The 20193-nt window shown below is 42.9% G+C and overlaps 1 protein-coding gene across 3 annotated transcripts in view; it reads right to left on the reverse strand.

The window, feature by feature from the left end:
• The window catches only part of MAP3K10 (mitogen-activated protein kinase kinase kinase 10), a 107886-nt gene that overhangs the window by 40471 nt on the left and 47222 nt on the right, over window positions 1-20193 (reverse strand). For all 3 annotated transcript variants that reach the window (XM_077482664.1, XM_077482653.1, XM_077482672.1), the window contains 4 exons: window positions 19032-19212; window positions 13453-13601; window positions 8401-8576; window positions 6759-6999 (listed from right to left, as the gene is read on the reverse strand). In XM_077482664.1, coding sequence (XP_077338790.1) covers window positions 6759-6999; window positions 8401-8576; window positions 13453-13601; window positions 19032-19212 — 747 coding nt within the window. The remainder of the gene's footprint in view (window positions 1-6758; window positions 7000-8400; window positions 8577-13452; window positions 13602-19031; window positions 19213-20193) is intronic.

The raw sequence follows: 20193 nt of genomic DNA on the forward strand, positions 1-20193 counted from the left end.
GGGTTTCACACCTGAAACCCGGACACATTATTCAGACTGGACTATGGCTTCCCAGCAGGTTTTCTGACTGCAGTTGGCTAAGCTGAGAGTGTGTGTTACACTCTTTTTTACACTGCCAAAAGCCAGCACTAACAATACTAAAAATTTCCCCAACCCCTGACCCCCACACTGACAGGAGAGGAGAGAGGGCTCGAGCTGCACCTTTTTCTCTCCCCCCCCCCCCCACCCCTCTGTGTCTGCCCACAGTCCAATCCCCGACACTGTGTCTCAGAAAAAGTATAGTGGTGGTTAGAAAATTGGAAGTCTAGCAGCCTCATCTAAATGAGAGGTGCTGACTCCCAAGGGGTGAGTGAGCTCACCATCCATCCCTGTCTGTGACTGCAGTCTCCCTCCTCTTCTCTCTCCTGCCTCTCTCTAAGTGAGTAAACTAAAGGTAAATCAGAGTTATCAGAGCACCCCTTACATCAGAGTTTCCCCTTTACACAAGAGGCCACAGTGTTCTCCCCTTACATCAGATTCCACTCCGTACATCAGAATGCGTAGTGTTCCCCCTTAAATCAGGGTTCCCAGAGCATCCCTTAGAGGCCCCAGAGTTCTCCCTTACATCAGAGTCTGTAGAACCCCCAGTACAGTGAAAGGGAACTCTGCCAGTTCAGATGTAAAAGGGGAACTCTGTGGACTCTGATGTAAAGGGGGACTCTTGAAATTAACGCCATATGATTAGAAATGTAATTTAACAGCAAAATATATCTATAGTTCATACTATTAAAAAATATGCTGTGCCCCACTAAAGGGCTCGGGTTTGATTTGAAAAAAGATGGCGACCCTACAAGAGGCCCATGGTAACTCTGGAGGAGCTGCAGAGATCCACAGCTCAGGTGGGAGAATCTGTCCACAGGACAACTATTAGTCGGCACCCCACAAATCTGCCCTTTATGGAAGAGTGGATGAAGAAAGACATTGTTGAAAGAAAGCGCTCAGGTCAGATGAAAACAAAACTCAACTTTTTGGCCTAAAAGTAAAAAGCTACGTGTGATGGAAAATGTATACTGTGCTGTACATGAGGAGTTGAGCTTGCAACTGGGGCCTGAAGCGCTATAGAGAGGACGCCGCATTGGACTGGTTGCATGGATGAAAGGAACCTGCTAGAGCCAGGCATGAAGGTCAGCAATGCACCTTATCCCACACCCTAAAATAAATGAGTATTGAACCCTTAAAATTCAGGGGGGGTCACACTGCATGGGTAGATTTTGTCTAGTTGGTATTAAAATAAATACTACTTATGCCGGCCATACACGATGCGAATTCCAAACGACCCGTCGAGCGATAAACGAAAGCGGCACTCACAACAACATGCGAATGTGCCATCAATTAAGTACGAAAATCGTACGTTAAAACACTATGTTTTAACGGGTTTTTTTTATTCCGTGTTGCGTTCGACCATTCGTTCGTTGTTTTATACTTTCCAGAGATGGTGCGCAGTTCATTTTCTTATGTCAAATCGTCCAACTCTGCCATTAACGATACGATTTTTGGACGATTTTTGAAAAAAAAACCAACATGTTGGATTTGTCAATTTGCCCTGTCGTACGAAAATCGCATGTCGCGCATACCACACTAACGATACGAAAATCGGTCGATTTTATTTTCGCTCGGATTTTCGTTCGGAATTCACATCGTGTATGGCCGGCATTAGGCTCATCATACATATTGCAAGATCACTGAACCACCTCCATTGGGTCTGCCCACATTTACAGTACAAGGGTCTGCCCGACTGAATAAAAATGAAATGGACTGTTTAAGTAGGACTTGACAATAAAGCAGACAGTACAAAGATAGTGCAATCAGATTGCATGATTGGCTTTAAAATGGTTATAGAGTCTAAACTTTTTTTTTTTTTACCTTAATGCATTCCCTGCATTAACTACTTCAGCCTTGGGAAGGTTTTACCTCCTTCATGACCAGGCCATTTTTTTTTGCAATACGGCACTGCGTTACTTTACCTGACAATTGCGCGGTCATGCGACACTGTACCCAAAAAAGTTGCTATCCCTTTTTTCCCCCCCACAAATAGAGCTTTCTTTTGGTGGTATTTGATCACCTCTGCGGTTTTTATTTTGCGCTATAAATATATCTATAGCTCTCTCACGAGATATATATATATATATATATATATATATATATATATATATATATATTTTTTTTTGTTTTTGCTATAAAACACATCCAATAATTTTTTATTTTTTTTAAATAGAATTTCTTCATTAATTTAGGCCAATATGTATTCTGCTACATTTTTTGGGTTAAAAAAAAATCCAGAAAAGTGCATATTGATTGGTTTGTGCAAAAGTTAGCGTCTACAAATGATGGAATACTTTTATGAAATGTATTTTTTTTAAAAAATTTTTTATACATAGCGATTTTTAGCGGGATTTATGAAATTTATATTTTTTGTGGTTTTTTTTACTATCAATAGCCGCGATCAGCGATTTTTAGCGGGATTGCGACACTGCAGCGGATAAATCGGACACCTGACATTTTTGACACTTTTTTGGGGACCGGTGACATTAATACAGTAATAAGTGCTAAAAACACACTGTAACTGTACTAATGACAGTGGCAGGGAAGGGGTTAATGCCAGGGGTGATCAAAGGGTTAAATGAGTCCGGTGCTTGCTAACTGTGTTGGGGTTGCCCTGACTGCTTAGAACTCTATGTTCTCCCCTGTCAGAATGGCGATCTGCCTGGTTTAAATAGGCATATTGCCGATCTGCCTCCCTGGGAGATGATTGCGGGTGGCTGGCGGACATCGCGTCTGCCGCACCCACTGATTGGCTCCCCCAAATGGCGTGCGCATGTAGTTTTGCGCAGTCAGGCTGCCTTGCTGCAGTAAATGTGTGGAAGGCAGTCTGGAAATAGTTAACGTAAAAAATGTTAGGTAGCAGTATCCCCTTCAACCCCCCTTGCCTTATACTTACCTTGCTTGATCCAGTGATGTGCCCACCTGTAGCGGCCCCCTCCCTACTCTCTCAGAATCTGCTGAGCCATTGGCTCCCACTGCTGTCAGCAAATCCTGTGAAGAGGGGGCGGGGCCGAGCCGTGATGTCTGTGTCTATGGACACAGGTAGTGCCACTCGGGAGCGAGTCTACAGGTGTGGCCCCATAGAAAGCAGCTTGCTATGGGGCACGCTGAAAAGGGGAGAAGTCAAGAGTGCCAGCAGGAGATACCAGAAAAGGAGAATCACAGCCACTTCCAAGTTTCCAAGTGCAATTCCAAGTATAAACATGTTTTTTTTCTTCTTTTTTTTTTTTATTGCATTTACAATCACTTTAAGGGTCATGCACACAGATAGCAAATGGAAGCATTTGGTGCTCCTAATTACACTGAATACTTCCGGGCACATGTATGAGAAGGGTGTTCAGATAAATGCTTCAAAGCACATACTAGCCCAACATCAAGTTTATATAAATTGATTATTCCCATTATTAATAATATTCACAGTAGATCCCAAAGCATCAGAGTGTATAGTTGCTGAAACCAGATTTTAAACTGTGTTGGGCAGCAGCTGGAAGGGAAGGAGATCTTTCCCTGGAGTATTTCAGGCCACTGGGACTTCATATTGAAGCTTCTGAAGCAAGTCTGCAGTCAGAGGCAGACAGACTCCAGCAAAACCAAAAATTAACAGTTGATGGTGGAGGATTAATACAACTTAATCAAATATAAGAGTATTTAATCCAAAATTATTCCAAAATTATCTGCGTAATAAATCCCTTAACGACTTGCGGACCGCCGCATTGTAAAAATACTGTGGCACAGCGGTCACTCTGCTCTGGATCACATACACATGTACATGATCTGGCATCTCTGGGTATAGGGGGCACGCGCTGCCAGATCTGTGCAGTCATTCGGTACAGCACAAGTTGTCCAGCAGGTCCTGGCCAATGATTTATGACTGGGACCTGCTGATCAGCTTAGCAAATCAAAGTACAGAGCCCTGTGTCTACTAACAACACAGGGCTCGGCACATGGAGCAGCGATATGTCTTCTTCTCCAGGCAAAGCAGCGAGAAAAAAACAACCACATTGATTAGTAAAAGCAGCACCCATTACACATTGTTAGGCACACAGTTAAGATGTTAACCCCTTCCCAGCCAGTGTCATTAGTACAGTGACAGTGTATAGTATTATTACTAATCACTATGTTAGTGTCACTGGTGATGTCAGTGGCAGTTAGTCAGTTCCCACCCAGTGTCAGATTGCCTGTCACACTATCACAGTCCCACTATAAGTCCCTGGTCACTGGTATCGGTGCCAATACTAAGCATTTGCAAGTACTTGTACCGTGCAAATGCTCCGATACTACAACCAATAACTTGAGTCCCTCTTCACACTATTGCGGTGCAGGAAACCACATACGATTTAGACAGAAATTGCACTGCATTCCTGTTCAAATCACATGAGATTATTTGCAGTGCGAATTGAGCCATTCATTTTGTATGGCACCATACCTGCAGGAAAGGGCAGAGGCAGGTGAGCTGGGTGTTTTGTGTAAAAAATAAATTCATCCAAAATAATCATCAGTAATTGGAATCGGCAAGTACTTGACAAAAAAGTATCGGTACTTCTTAAAAGAGAAGTATGAGAGTTGTTTTTTTTTTTTTTTTAAATCATACTTACCCAAGCACTGGTAGATGATGCATCTATCTCCCTCCGGCTCTAACATATAGAACCGAGTGATCAAACACCACCGATCGATCGGTTCTCACAGCTTCCTGACAGTGCGACAGTCCCCAGCTCTCTGCTCTGCCCCCCCACCTAATGGAGCACTGGGCTGCGGAGGGGGCGGGAGCAGATGGCTCATGCTCTCAGTGGCTCGATGAGAGGCTGAGCTGGGTGCCAGTCCAGGCATGTGGGCAGATCCCAACCATATGGTCGCAATCCTGGCCAAGCTGGACTGGCTCTGTGAAATCAGCAGACAGCGTGCTTCAGCCCGCTGCGTGCTGAAAACGGGTCACAGGAGTGCAGAACAAACTGCACTCCTGTGATCCACAGGAGAAGTACAGCCAAACAATCTTCAGCTGTATTTCTCCTTTAAAAAAACTGGTATCAGTGCATTCTAAATCACTGCTATTACTAGTAAAAAAAAAAAAGAAGGATTTATACCCTAATTTGTAGATGCTAAAACATTCACACAAATCAATCAATATAAACTTATTCTGATTTTTTTTTTTTTTTACCAAAGACATGCAGCAGAATACATTTTGGACTAAATTTATAAAGAAATTTGATATTCTGATATGTTTTATAGCAGAAAGTAAAAAATATATTTTTTTTTCAAAACTGTTGGTCTTTTTTTGTTTTAAAAACCCCAGAGGTGATCAAATACAACAAAAAGAAAGCTCTATTTGTGTCAGAAAAATTATATAAATTTCATTTGTATACAGCACTGCATGAGGGCATAACTGCCAGTTAACGTAGGGCAGTGCAGAATAGCAAAAAATGCCCTGGTCATGAAGGGGGTAAAACTTTCCGGAGCTTCATATCCCAATCCACAAGTTTTTTTTGTTTTCCATAGAATAAGGAGTAATCAAAAAACTCCTTCAATTTTTTTTCTTGCCGTTTCCTTCACTTCCTGCCCAAGGGACACAGCAAGATATGAGATGGAATCTCTCTAAAGTTAGCGGAATTCCCCTCTTATCCTGTTTGGTGGCAACTAGAATTTTTGATTTACCAACACTTCCTGTTCCAATGACAGTGGCCCCAAGACAAACAGCAAGGGTAAATTTTCAACCAGCTGGTTACATTGCTGACAGGATACACTAGCATCCAGCCACAATTCAGGCTGTCTCAAGCCCTGAAGGAGGAGGAATCCTTTCACCAAAAATTCATTGGCTGTAGTGATGTTCTTAACAAATATAGCTTTTAAATGAATTTCCAGCAAGATGGAAGTTGGTAGTAGGTGCGCCTAACCACATACCTAGAACCTGTCCTTCTGTTTAGTATCATGACCAGAGAGGCAACAGCCTAAGCCCAGAGACGGGGTACCTACCTTGACCACAAATTATATTTGGGTTAGGAAAATGCACTTTTTTCAGTATTCAATTATTACATGTTTCAATGGATCCCTACTTACATTGGTCCAGTGCTATCACAAATCTATCAGACCATTGGGGACACAGAATTCCCAACCCTATCCAACATGAAGAGAAAAGGTTTTGGATTTAATGGGTAAACTGACTAAATGCCTATCTGAAAGAAGGACTGCTCTTGTTGCCTAAACCAACCAATCACATACATCTTCAACTCCAGAGCAATAAAGCCTCATACACAGGATTGGACTTTGTACAAACGTTCCCATGGATTTTTGTGCAAAGGGCGTCGACCGTGAACTTGTATTGCATACACACGGCAGGACTTTTTCAGCCAACTTTCACCAAATCATGTGATTTTTCTGCTCTTTATCGCCACCTTTGGTCATCTTTTGCATTGGTTCTGAGCATGCGTGTTTGTACTTTGTACAAAAGTCCTATGGTTTTCTGTACACACGATCAGACTTTGCTCCATCTGACTTTTGTTGCCGGAACGTTTGTCCATTCGCACACCCAACAAAAGTCAGATGAAAACCGAATAGGGTTGTCCGATGGAGTGTACACACGGTCGGATGTTGCCTTAAAACAGCTAATTTGCATGTTTGTTGTCAAAAAGTCCAATCGTGTGTATGGGCCTTAAGAATGGTCACACCATCACTTTTCATTCTACCTGAGGGTAAGCTGATTCGATTGCCATCTTTGTGCTTCAGGCGATTCTTCTTGAAATTGCCCTTCCGTTTTTTGACCTTGGGTTTCTCCTGGTACATTTGGTACATGATGATATTCAGCTCCCGCTCAACAATGTCAAACTCTCTCTCTGCCAGCTCTTGTTCCCTCCTGCGAAGCATTTCCTCCAGGTTCCTCTGCTCCTCAGCTGCACGCACCAGCTCCTCCTCCCGGCTACGCAGCTCCTAATAGGATGCAAGGTTAGCAACATTTATCAGCAAATCCATGCAACAAAACAGTATTCTGTGACCTGGTAATGCTATTAAGGTAACACTACCGTGCCAAAGTTTGAAGGTTTAATCAGTTTTATATCATCCCCTGCAGAATATAGGGGGAAGTGAATGTAATGGATGTTGAGAAAAGTCAAAAAACATTATTGATCAGGGGTCTCCAAACTTTCTAAACAAAAGGCCAATTTATGGTCCTTCAGACTTTAGGAGGGCTGGAGTGTGGCAAGCGGGAGTAGAAACTGTCCCAGGCTTGGTGGTTAGTTGGATACATAGTGCCCATCCTTAGTATTAGTGGAAGAAATAGTGCCCGATTTATTAGATCAATGGGAGGAATCGCGCCCCATCGTTTGTGTTGGCGGGAGGAATTGTACCCACTGTTGTTGTCAATGGAAGGAATGGTGCTATATTATTGATATCAGTGGGAGGAATGGTGCCCCATCAGTGGTGCCAGTGGGAGGAATGGTGCCCCATCAGTGGTGCCAGTGGGAGGAATGGTGCCCCATCAGTGGTGCCAGTGGGAGGAATGGTGCCCCATCAGTGGTGCCAGTGGGAGGAATGGTGCCCCATCATTGGTGCCAGTGGGAGGAATGGTGCCCCATCATTGGTGCCAGTGGGAGGAATGTGCCCCATCATTGGTGCCAGTGGGAGGATTTGGGCTCCATCATTGGTGCCAGTGGGAGAAATCGGGCTCCATCATTGGTGCCAGTGGGAGGAATGGGGCTCCATCATTGGTGCCAGTGGGAGGAATGGGGCTCCATCATTGGTGTCAGCTGGAGGAATGGTGCTCCATCATTGGTGCCAGTGGGAGAAATGTTGCCCAATCAATGGTGCCAGCGGGAGGAATGGTGCCCCATCGTTGGTGGCAGCGGGAGGAATAGTGCCCCATGATTGGTGACGGTGGGAGGAATGGTGCCTTGTATCAGTGAAAGGAATAATGCCTCAAATGATGGAAGGGACTATACCCTAACCAAACAATCTCTCCTCTTTTTTAATGAGCTGTACAGTTAAAACAGTAGAGGTAATGATCAAGAACAGTATGCAACAATCAGCAATGCATTTTAGTTTTAGAGATTGCTATAATAACTACATTATCAATGCAAGAGGTGAGGCTTGTGCATATTGAGTGTCACAATAAGGATGTGCCTTAAGCGTCACGATACCTAAATAACAGTAATAACTCAAAATCTGTGTTTGCTGGAAATAACCTATCACCTTTTGAAAAACAAATGACGCAAGCACAAAATCATGTATGCCTCAGGTTGTCCATGTGATCACACACCCAAATAACTAAACTATATACAGTATTCAAACAAAATATGTCTACTAAATGCTCAGTATATACACATCTCCAATCACCTTCTCTTTGGTTCTGAGTTCATCGAACATCTGATGAATCTCCAGTCTCCAGTCTTCCTGCAGGGAATGGAAAGATTCCAAGGGCATCTGAAACATGGCCGATTGCTCTATGGTGATCAGTAGATCCAAAATGGTGGAGAAGGAGGGGCGGCTGTGAGGATCAGGGTTCCAACAGGCTGTAACCACAATCACAGACCTTAAAATTGTTTAATGTTATAACAAAGATCTGAATAATGGCAGATACAGAATATTGAAAACTACAGTAACTGAATCAAACTGCTGATGGAATTCTATAACAAACGCATACCATATACAGCATAAATGAAAAACAAGCTACCCTGAACAAACCGTCAGGTTTATTAAGGAATAAAAAGGGAAGTTATCTCTAAAAGAAGAGGTAGTTTGTGTGCCCTACTTCCCTTTGGATCCACCTGTGTAGCCTCCACCGGTGTCTTTGGCATTCAAAGTATCTGAGAGTGCTGGAATTCTGTGTACCCTCTACAATTCAGTCCTTTGACCCCCCCTACACTCCTGCTGGTGGGCATACAACACTCCCATAAGAGCCAAATGCCAAAAAGGCTGCCAGATAGAGGAATATACACTTATAGTGCAGTAATCTAATGGTTTTAAAACTTTAGCGACCAGACTATTGGGTTGATTTACTAAAACTAGAGAGTGCAAACTCTGGTGCAGCTCTGAATTGTAACCAATCAGCTTCCAGGTTTTATTGTCAAAGCTTAATTGGACGAGCTGAAGTTAGAAGCTGATTGGCTACCATGCACAACTGCACCAGATTTTTCACTCTCCAGTTTTAGTAAATCAACCCCATAGTCTCTTTAAAGTGACTCCGTCTCTAAAAATTTTTTTTTTTTTTAAAGGTGCACCCATTGAATACTTACCGGTCCTGCTGGCTGTGCTACTGTTCTTTCATCCTAGTACAATAATTGTTTTTGTTGCAAAAGGAAAGCAACAAGACAGCCGATTACCCATGTATGGGGTTATACAACAATGAACAGGAAACAAGACAACATATAGGCACGAGTAATATCTTGTGCAACTTAATATTTTTAGAAGAGCAAAATGTCAATTAACCGACCTCACGGATGGAATCTAAGCCCAAATGCATAGGGGCATATCATGGGGAGACAAGAGGGGCAAGCTGGTCAACCGAAGAAAAGGAGAAAGAAAGAGGGGCGGGGGATAAGGGTCGAACTAGACAACGGGGGGGGGGGCAAGGGGGGGATGGGAGTAGTTCCCAAAGAGGAAAGCTGGGAATTAAAGAAAAGGATAGGGAAAGGGGGACCTGCAGGCCCGGGTGGTGTTACATTCCATTATAGGATACCCAGACTGGTCTGATGCAGGATGGGGAGGGCATACGACTACCAGGGAGAACACACTTTCAGAAATCCATGGTGGTCAGGTTGCTCTTCACCGCTGCAAACGATACAGAAGGGGTCTTCCATGCTTTAGCCTTTGGCGGCTATGAACAGGTAAGTTGCAAGCTTCTGCTGATACGCAAAAAGGCCCTGAATCAGGCAGTGCAATAGGGCGTTCTTTACTCCTTCAATCTGCAGCATAAAATACACTTCCGAGCATGTCAGATGCCCGTTTCCCCCATTGCATCCTGTGGTCCCTTCCTCCAACCCCTATCACACTGTATAGCTGAGGTACAGGCATCGGACACTTCTAGCAGTGTTGAATACTGAAGAAGCTGACGTACAAGAACAGAGCAAAGGTAGGACACTTGGATAGCAGCCATAAGCGAGTCCCCTACCTCTTCTCTTCTACCATCCAATGTAGATTCCTTTCTTTGACTGCAGAACTGCTATCATTGGCTGATAAGATGTGGCAGAATTGGGCAGTGTCATCAATGTTCAAAAGCCAATTGTTCTGTTGTAAAATTGTACATCCTAATTTGATGAACCTAAAATCACCCACAGCAAGAAAATAAATTTTTTACCAAATAAAAATTAAGAGGCGATTTCCAATTAACTGCTGTGGGTTTCTTCAGTTTGTTTTTTACCTTAAAGTAAAACTATGTGCTACTAAGAAGAATCTAAAGTTGAACTTGCAGTGGGGCCTCCAGCACCGTTCAGGTTAAATGTGCATTTAGTCTAAGCTTGCATAGATAAAACTGCATCTCTTATCCTATCCCTAGGTTCAGCAGGCTCTAGCGCCGTTTAGTTCTGCCCGAAGCTCTGGTGTAGTGTAGAGCTATTACCTTACATTGTATGTGAAGGAGGCAAGTATTCAACACTTGCTGAGAGCGGCTTAGAGGTGACGTTGCAAGGGATGGAGGGAGCCTGCCGTACTTCTTGTCTTGCACTTTTAGACTAAAAGAGCATTTAACTATTGCAGGGGGGGGGAGGCATTGTTCGCCAAGTGTGCCATTTTATAGTAGCAGTGCTAGCAAATAGTGAGCAGCATAAGTTGTTAGAATGTAGATTCTATTTCAGGCTGCATCCACCCAGCGCCAACTGGAGGACCCAATAATACATATTCACTTCCACATTGTGGAGATCAGACACAACCTTGTCCCCATCATCCATTGTGATAACTGTCTGATTTTATCACATGGTGTGAGAGGTGTAAGCTGGCACTTACCAAAGCAGTCATACAGTATACTGTATGTCAGCGGTCCAACCCTGATGTGGGTGACCACCCCCATGTGAAAACACTCCATCATAGTCTAATAGAGCTGATTTCATTATTTACATTGCCTAGGGGGAATACGTATACATATATCATAATGATATTATTATTAAAAAAAAATTGTTTTTTTAAATATAGATTTACAAATTCTGTATTTAAAGAGGGATTCCACCAAAAAAAAAAAAAATATTAAAAGCCAGCAGCTATAAATACTACAGCTGCTGACTTTTAATAAATGGACACTCACCTGTCCCGGGTTCCAGCAATGCCGGCAGCCGAGGCCGATCGATCGCTCGGCTCTCGGCTGCTGTCGCCACCATTCTAGGTGAGGGAATCAGGAAGTGAAGCGAATCGGCTTCACTTCCCGGTTCCCTACTGCGCATGCGCGAGCCCCGCCGCGCAATAGGACATCTCCGCGCTGTCACTGGGACCCGTGTGTGTCCCAACAGACAGCGTGGCAGGGCAGGAAATGGCGTAGACTCCCACGGGAGTCTATGCCCGGAAGTGGGTGAAAATACCTGTCTTTGACAGGTATCTCCACCCCCCCTCCCCCCTGAAAGGTGTCAATTGTGACACCGGAGGGGGGGAGGGATCCGATCAGCGGAGGTTCCACTTTAGGGTGGAATCCCGCTTTAAGAGAAAAAGACAGTCCAGAAAAATGGCAATGACATTAAATAACAGACACGTAAAGTACAATGCTTGTGTGGGTATAATGCAGACTATGGATTTACTGTAGAGAGTTTACAACTGTCATTTCCATTAGTTTGTTTATTCTTTAGAAGTCGTATAACACATTAGGGGCAAAGGTAAAAGGAAAAAGGATGAAGAAAAATGTTGAAATATAGAAAAAGTGACAGAAAAAGAAATAGGGAGGAGTTGGTTTTTATGAGCATTGACATAATCTAGGGAGGGAGTAGAGGAGGGAAAAAAAAGGGTGAAGGCGGCTAGGAAGGGGGAGAGGCTTAGTTACCCCCCGTCCTATTTCTGAATCCAAGACTAGTTCTACAATTAAGATACAAGCCAAGGGTCCACAGTGTACCTCTACAAAGACATTAAAGAAGTTTGATCTTTAAAGACAAACTATGGTATCCATATTTGCCAATATTTCTCATCTTGATTATGCAGAGCCATTATGAAGTCACTGGACCTCATGCAACTTGGATTCTGTGCCTCTTCACTCTTCCTCCAGACTCTGGAACCATGAGGTCCAGTGTGAAGTTTCTAACAGTCAGTCAATGATGAGTTGGGGAGCCATGTCGCTGTGTTTTATTAAGTCCAAAGTCAGCATAGCCCTCTAGCAGGACATTCTAGAGCACTTCATGCTTCCCTCTGCTGCTCAGCTTTATGGATATGCTGATTTCATTTTCCAGCACGACTTGGTACCTGTCCACACTGGGGTATTGTCAAGAGGAAGATGAGACACCAGACCCAACAATACAGACAAGCTGAAGGCCGGTATTAAAGGAACCTGGGCTTTACATAACATCTCAGCAGTGCCACAGGCTGATCACCTCAATGCCAAGCCACACTGATGCAGTAATTCATGCAAAAGGAGCCTCTACTGCGTGCATACCATACTGTACATGGACATAGTTTTCAGTAACCCAACATTTCTGTATTAAAATCCTTTTTTTATTGATCTTTTCTAACTCTCTGAGATACTGAATTTTGGGTTTTCACTAGCTGTAAGCCATAAAACAAAATTAAAAGAAAGAAATGCTTGAAATAGGTCAATCTGTGTGTAACGAATCTATAAAACATATACGAGTTTGACTTTTTGAATTGAAATACCGAAATAAAATTAACTTTTTGATGATATTCTAATTTTTTGAGATGCATGTATATTTTAATGATGCTATTTTGGCCAAATCAGATAAACCCTCCTCTGTCCCACCTTTGTTGGCCCCGTTTCATTGATTTGGCTAGTAAACTGAAATTCAGTTCCAAATATATATTTAGCTCATGACAAAGGAGTCTTAGAGCAATATGGGTTAGCGCAGAAACAGCCTCCTTTGGGGCTCAGGCTGATGAAACCAAAACCTTACACTGAGCCATCTTAGCAAGTGAACAGAAACATAGGATAAGACACAGCTCTGACTAATTAACCTATAAACTAATTTCAGCTTGAGCTATTGAGCTCTTTACAACAGTTGGCATAGAGGAACTAAAAAATGTGAAACCTGTTTGTGAAAATGAAAAAGGAGTGCTAAATATTACCATGCTTTATTTCAATTTTATCTGACTAAATATATATAAAAAAAAAAAAAAGTCCTGAACAAAATAAATAAACAGAATGTTTCAAGGAACACATGACTGGAGTAAATGGAAGTGGTTTATATTTGCCTACAGTTCTCTTGTAAATTCTTGTGATATAATCAAAAGGGGATAAAATATGATTACCTTCCAGTATCTGAACAAATGGGTCCGGACAAGTTGATGGAATTGGAAGTGTCAGTTTGTTCATTGCAACCCCATAGGCAACAGCCAGAGCATCAATTTCCCGATATGGAACTTCCCCGGTCAGCAGTTCCCAGAGGAGAACGCCAAAACTGAAATCCAAAAAGAAATACTAAGTATTCTGACCTGTCACACGACAGACAGCACATTTCACAGTCTCCAGAGAAGCTATATTTTACATTGCTTGCAATTATGAGGACTAATGTACAACATGAATAGTTGGCTCCATAATCTGTCCTGCATCCCTGCTATCCCATATGGTTTAACTTTTGTAGACACCGGACCATAACAACTGAGTTTGGTGGACATCCCATTCCAAAATTATTCAAATCCACAGCCCCTCTTTCAGCTATAATATTCTCCACTCTTCTGAGAGGACTTTCCACAAGATTGTGTGTCTGTTGGGATTTGTGCTCATTTAGCCAAAAGAGCATTTGTGATACTGCAACAGAAATCAGCCTTCCCCATTGTGTTAGAAGAGGTAAGGTAAGGTTAGAAGAGCACAATTATCTAAAATCTATTTCTTTGTATGCTGTAGCATGATCAGTACCCTTCAGTAGAAACACTTGAACTCAATAATTTATAAGTATGTCCAGATATCTTTAGGATATATAGTGTAGGTGCCAATGGTCAATAAACTTTTAGCCACAGTAAATAAACCAAGAAATAATAATGAACAAAATTACTACACTTACTACTCTAAAAAAGGAGAATAAACCTATTTTTGGATTGGAACTGTGAAAATAAAATATATTGTGTTTCAAAAAAGCAATGCCATTTTCCAAGGCAAATTCAATTATCGACTTTAGGGTCATATAGAAAATATAAGGTTTCATTTGCAAGCTTGAAAAACATCCAAGTGAAGGACAGAAACTTTGAGTGCTTTGTATACCCGATAATCAATAAACTACTCAGCATTAAGAAGGGAGTGCTGGATACTTCTTTCCATAACCTTAAAAGGCACTGTTCACATTGGCCTGATTTGATATGTCAAATCGCAGCCTAATGCCGGCAACGGCACTGTCCCAACCGGTGCGACGCCGAGTTTGCGGCGCCACACCGATTTCTAAAAGAAGTTCCTGCACTACTTTTGGTGACCTCAGGAGTGATTTCAATAGACAGATGTCTTTGTACTCGCACTGAAAAGCGGGCTTGAAATATTGTGAGTTCAGCTGATTTCAACCCAATGCTCAGTGTACCCTGAAACAAAGTTTATAGCAATTTTTTAATTTTAAAATAGGGAACTCCTGGCCAACTGCAGGTGTATTTACCTGAACTATACAGAAAAGCCTATTATGTGTGCCAATCGGACCCTGGGTGTACTTGGTTACTCCATACTCAGCTTTCTCGACCTCATGAGTAAGCCTTGCCCACCCACTGCTAACTTAACTCCAGGGCCAAGGTACCAAAGTGAAACCAGGTCACAAGGGCATACTGGAAAAAAAAAATATCCTTGTAGTCTCTGCTGGACTTGTATTTGGTTTACAATGGCTGATGGCTCTGGTTTAGGGAATAAGGTGGAGTTAGTGGTCTGGCATGTATGACTGGTGACTTGTAGATAAGGGGAATGCTGTTATATCTACCTACCTTGCTGATCCATAAATATACACTACACACTACCATGCCCAGAAAAATTAAAGATCAGTGATAATTAATTTAGATTTACTGTATATGTTGGTAAACTGTAGGCAAGGTATGCTACATACAAGGTATGTACTTTATATGACACAATGGGGGTTCTGAGCTATCCTGCTCCCTTCCACAGATGAATGAATCTTGCAGAAGTATCTCCTTGGTACATTCAGTCAAGTTGATTAGGGCCAGAGACTAATGCCCCGTACACATGATCGGAAATTCCGCTAGTAAAAGTCTGATGTGAGCTTTTGGTCGGAAATTCCAACCGTGTGTATGTTCCATTGGACTTTTGCTGGTGGAATTCCCACCAACAAAAGATTGAGAGCAGGTTCTTAAATTTTTTCGGTCGGAAAAAGTTCTGATCGGAAATTCCGATTGTCTGTACCAATTCTGATGAGCAAAATTCCTACGCATACTCAGAAACAATTTGACGCATGCTCAAGTATGGAACATCATTTTCTCGGCCTGTCGTAGTGTTGTACGTCATCGCGTTCTTGACGGTCGAAAGATCAGAGAACTTTGTGTGACCGTGTGTATGCAAGCCAAGCTTGAGCGGAATTTCAGACAGAAATTAGGCTCATGTACGCGGCATAACTGGCAACTCATTTACAAAAATGTCCTACCATAGAGGCAGCATTCTCATGATCATTTACTCATTGTCTGGGATAGTAGGCAACATGTGTGCCTGGTCTTCTACTGTAGGAATATTGATGAAACACAGTTCCAGCCAAAATATTTTTTATTTTTTTTGGTTTAGGATTGACTTCGGAAGAGTAAATACTTCTGCCAAGTTTATACTGATGACTGTGGCCCTTTTGGGAAGATTTCATGTAATTTCCCATCTTTGTGGCAGTCTGTGATAACGCAAGACAAGAATGTATGTTGCCGGTACACTATGGATTCATAATAAAAAGTCCAAGCATTTATTAAGACTACTTTCACACTGGGGCTGTGCATGTTAGCGGTAAAGTGCCGCTAGTTTAAAGCGGCACTTTTTGGCCACTAGCGTGGCGCTCTTAACCCCCACTAGTGGCTGAACAAAGGGTTAAAGTGCCCATGTTGTGGAGCTTTGGCAGTGCTGCCCATTCATTTTTTTTTTTAAGTTCCGCAAGCGCACCCCCCCAGTGTGAAAGCCTGAGTGCGGCATGAGAGGCGTTCTATAGGCGCTATTTCTAATGCTAAAAACGCCTGCAAAGTGCCTTCAGTGTGAAAGGGGTCTTAAAATGAAACAGAACTCAAAGTGAAGACTTTTTCATGTTTTAGGGAACATCCAGAAATGTTAAAGTGTTTGTAAAGGCTTTTTTTTTTTTAAATTAACAAACAGATTTACACTTACCTGTTGTGTGCAGTAGAACTGTTCGGAGTGGCCCTGAACTTCCTCTGCTCGGGTCCCCCACCAGCGCTCCTGGTTCCTCCCCCCTGCCAAGTGACTCCAAAGAAATTGACACAGACAGTGGGACTCGGCCCCGCCCCCTAAGCCATTGTCACTGGTTTTGAGTGACAGAAGCAGTAGCCAATGGCTCCCACTGCCGCAGCAAAGCCACTGAGACTAAGAAGTGAGGGGACAGAAGAGCTGCAGATGTTCACAGTGCTGGATCGAATGAGGGCTTGGGTAAGTATGGGGGGGTGGGGGGGTAAGGCGGGATACTAATGCCTAAACATTTTTTTCCTTAATACAAAGAATGAATTTGAATTTATTCACTCTTGAGAAGAGGAGATTTAGGGGGGATATGATCATCATGTATAAATATAAAAGGAATCCATATAGTGAACTTGGTATTGAGTTATTCACGTTACGGTCAACACAGAGGACAAGGGGGCACTCTTTACGTCTAGAGGAAAAAAGATTTCCTCTCCAAATACAGAAAGGTTTCTTCACAGTAAGAGCTGTGAAAATGTGGAATAGATTCCCTCCAGAGGTGGTTCTGGCCAGCTCAGCAGATTGCTTCAAGAAAGGACTGGATTATTTCCTAAATGTACATAATATAACTGGGTACTAACATTTATAGGTAAAGTTGATCCAGGGAAAATCAGATTGCCTTCTGGGACCAGGAAGGAATTTTTTCCCCTGCTGTAGCATATAGGATCCTGCTTTTCTGGGGGGGGGGGGGGGGGGGTTCGCCTTCCTCTGGATCAACTGTGGTTATAGGATTTAGTATATGGGATTGTATGATATTTTTTATTTAGTTTTAGTTTTTTTATGGTTGAACAAGATGGACTTGTGCCTTTTTTCAACCTATGTAATTATGTAACGCATTAAGGTAAAAAACATTTAGGTTTTATAACCACGTTAACAGTGCCTAAAACAGCAGTAAACTTATTGGTATGTGAGTGTGCCTAGGCACTGCGGGGCTTGCGGGCTTATGATCTGTATATCAGCAGTGTGAGACCTAAGGCACTGCTGTCTCTGACTATTAGTATCAGGAGATTTGGGGATGTCACTACTGTGCTGCTTCACTGTTCTTGCTGGACACTCTAACATACGGTAAGTCATTGCCCTGCTTCTGTCAAGGTGACTGTTTCCACACAGAGACACAGTACAGAAGGCATGGCAGGTCATTAATGGGGAAAGGTTAGATGTTGGGAGACCAAAGGCAATACTGGTGACTAATCATTTGTTCTGTGCCTGCTTTGTTTTGGGGGGCACAGCTTCCAAAGTTCAATTATCCTTTAAAGCAATCACATCACAATAAGCGAAGGAGTAATATTTCAAAGCTCAGGGTCTTGCATGGCCTTAAAAGACACTTATTATAATATGATCACTTTAAACAAAAACTATTGATTAAGGATTCATGATGTGCTAGCTGATACTAGTCAACCTGCTTGCAGTTGCTACAGCCCCATCTTTCTATATGCCTTGCCCCGGAACATGTGTGATGGGAATATTTAGAAATAGTCTTTGATAGCTGTGCAAGAAATGGAAAGAGCAGTAGTCACTGGGACAGCAATTGTTGGTACCCTTCCCTTTTTTTTAATGGGAAAAAAGTGTTGTCCCAGGAGGTGAAGGAAAATCAACCCGATGATGTCACAGACCATAGCAGAGACCTGACAATGGTTCAACTGCTAACACTCTCTGCCCAAAATTGTTTAAATCGTTTATGTTGGAGTTGGGCATTAAAAGAGAAGTATGAGGGTTTATTAATTTTGCAGATTCATACTTACCAATGCTGCATCTGTCTCTTGGCGCCTCTAAGTTTGAGAACCGATCTAATGCCACCGATCACTTGTTTCTTAGAGCTCCCAGAGCAGAGAGCTGGTGACTGTCAGCCAGCAGCTCTCTGCTTTGCACCGCCCCCACCCCATGCTCACTGGAGCGTTGGGCTGTGAAGGGGGCCGAAGTGGCCTGCTCAAGCTCTCGGCTGCTTGCTTAGAGGCTGAGCCAGGCGCCAGTACAGGAATGTGGGTGCATCCCAACTTCATTGTCATGATCTTGCCGGAGCCTGGACCGACTCTGATGTCAGCCGACAGCAGACTTCAGCCCGCTGTCTGCTGAAAACAGGTCGCAGGAGTGCAGAACGAACTGTAGAAGTACAGCCAAACCAGCTTTGGCTGTACTTCTCCTTTGAATATTGTTGGAGTAAAAGAGATGGCTATTCAGTAAGGCACTGCCAAGAGCAAGAACGATGGGTTTATTGGATTAACCCATAACACTTGATAACCTGTCAGTTTGCGGAAGACCAATTGATGAAAAATGACTTTGGATTGATCGCTATGGGATTTTTGCACCTCGTACAATACACTACCTGTTTACTGCTGTCTCTAAAGCTTTAAATATGGAGAAGCACATGCGAAATGGCAAAAACAATGCATGCAGTCAACAACTGAGAACTTAAAGTAAAGTTTAATAAAGTTCAGAGTATATTGATAACAATATTAAGCCCCATTACCTCCACACATCGCTACTCTTGGAAAAGAGAGAGAGACGAATCACTTCTGGGGCCATCCAAGCGTAGGTACCTGCAGCACTCATCTTCGTGGTCTTCTGCCATTCCCTGGCTAGACCAAAGTCTGTGATCTTCAAGGTTTTATTAAATAAATCGTTGTTCTCGATCTTCTCAAGTATTAGGACTGCAATAGGGAGAGAAAAGAAGAACATTTGGAAGATTACCCTTAGTTTCCTGTTCTGATGACACCAAGAACATTGCTTTGAGTTGAGCATCATGCAAATGTTTTGCAAAGGAAGGCAACAGAAGAAAAGAGCATAGTGCTCAGAGGGAGGAAACAAAAAAAGGGCACCAATAAAAAAAAAAAGATCATCCTTTCTGAACCAGGATTTCTTTGAAGTTAGAACTCATGGATTCCTTCCAGAGGTTGCTTGGGGTTCCCTTGATCAAATGAGCATTTTTTTCCTCTCGGATGAGTAAACATGGACACCAATGATCATTTTAGTCATCTTTAAAGTGGCGTTGCCACCAAAAAATAAGAAATAGTTAAAAATTCTTAAAAAATAAAAATAATTGGAAATTTTTTTTTTTACTCACCTCTAAATGCCTGTTGCTAGGGGGTCCCTCGTAGTCTGCCTTCTTCATTGCCCGGGCTGGTGACATCACTTCCCCTTGCGCCGTACAGTCATCTGGGATCTGAAACGTGTCCCAGATGACTGTGCGGCGTATCACGGCGCCCTGAGCTGCTCGCGCATGCGCAGTGGGTGCCTGGCTGTGAAGCCACAGCCGGGTGCCCACAGTGAGAATGATGGCTCCGCGAGCGGAGAACGAGGGGGGCTTCGTTCCCCCGCATCGCTGGACCCTGGGACAGGTAAGTGTCCAATTATTAAAAGTCAGCAGCTGCAGTATTTGTTTTTTTTAGGGGGCACCCCACTTTAAGTGGCATTCTTCCCTATGGCCACAAATGTAATGAGCTTTCATTCCAGTGAGCAGTATCATAGGCATGCACGGGGGGGGGGGGGGGGGGTTTCACTACGCGAGGTGCTTTTCAAAAATGAACACACTCACTCACTATGTGCATTCATAACTGAAGCATAGCAAACTCGGTTTACTACTCTTCAGTTTGCAAATAAATAGGAAGCGGCTCAGTACAGAGCACTTCCCA

Source organism: Lithobates pipiens, unplaced genomic scaffold, assembly GCF_037356315.1.
Source record: "Lithobates pipiens isolate NorthernLeopardFrog02 unplaced genomic scaffold, aLitPip1_a1.2 Scaffold_1, whole genome shotgun sequence".
In the NCBI taxonomy this organism is placed as follows: Eukaryota; Metazoa; Chordata; class Amphibia; order Anura; family Ranidae; genus Lithobates; species Lithobates pipiens.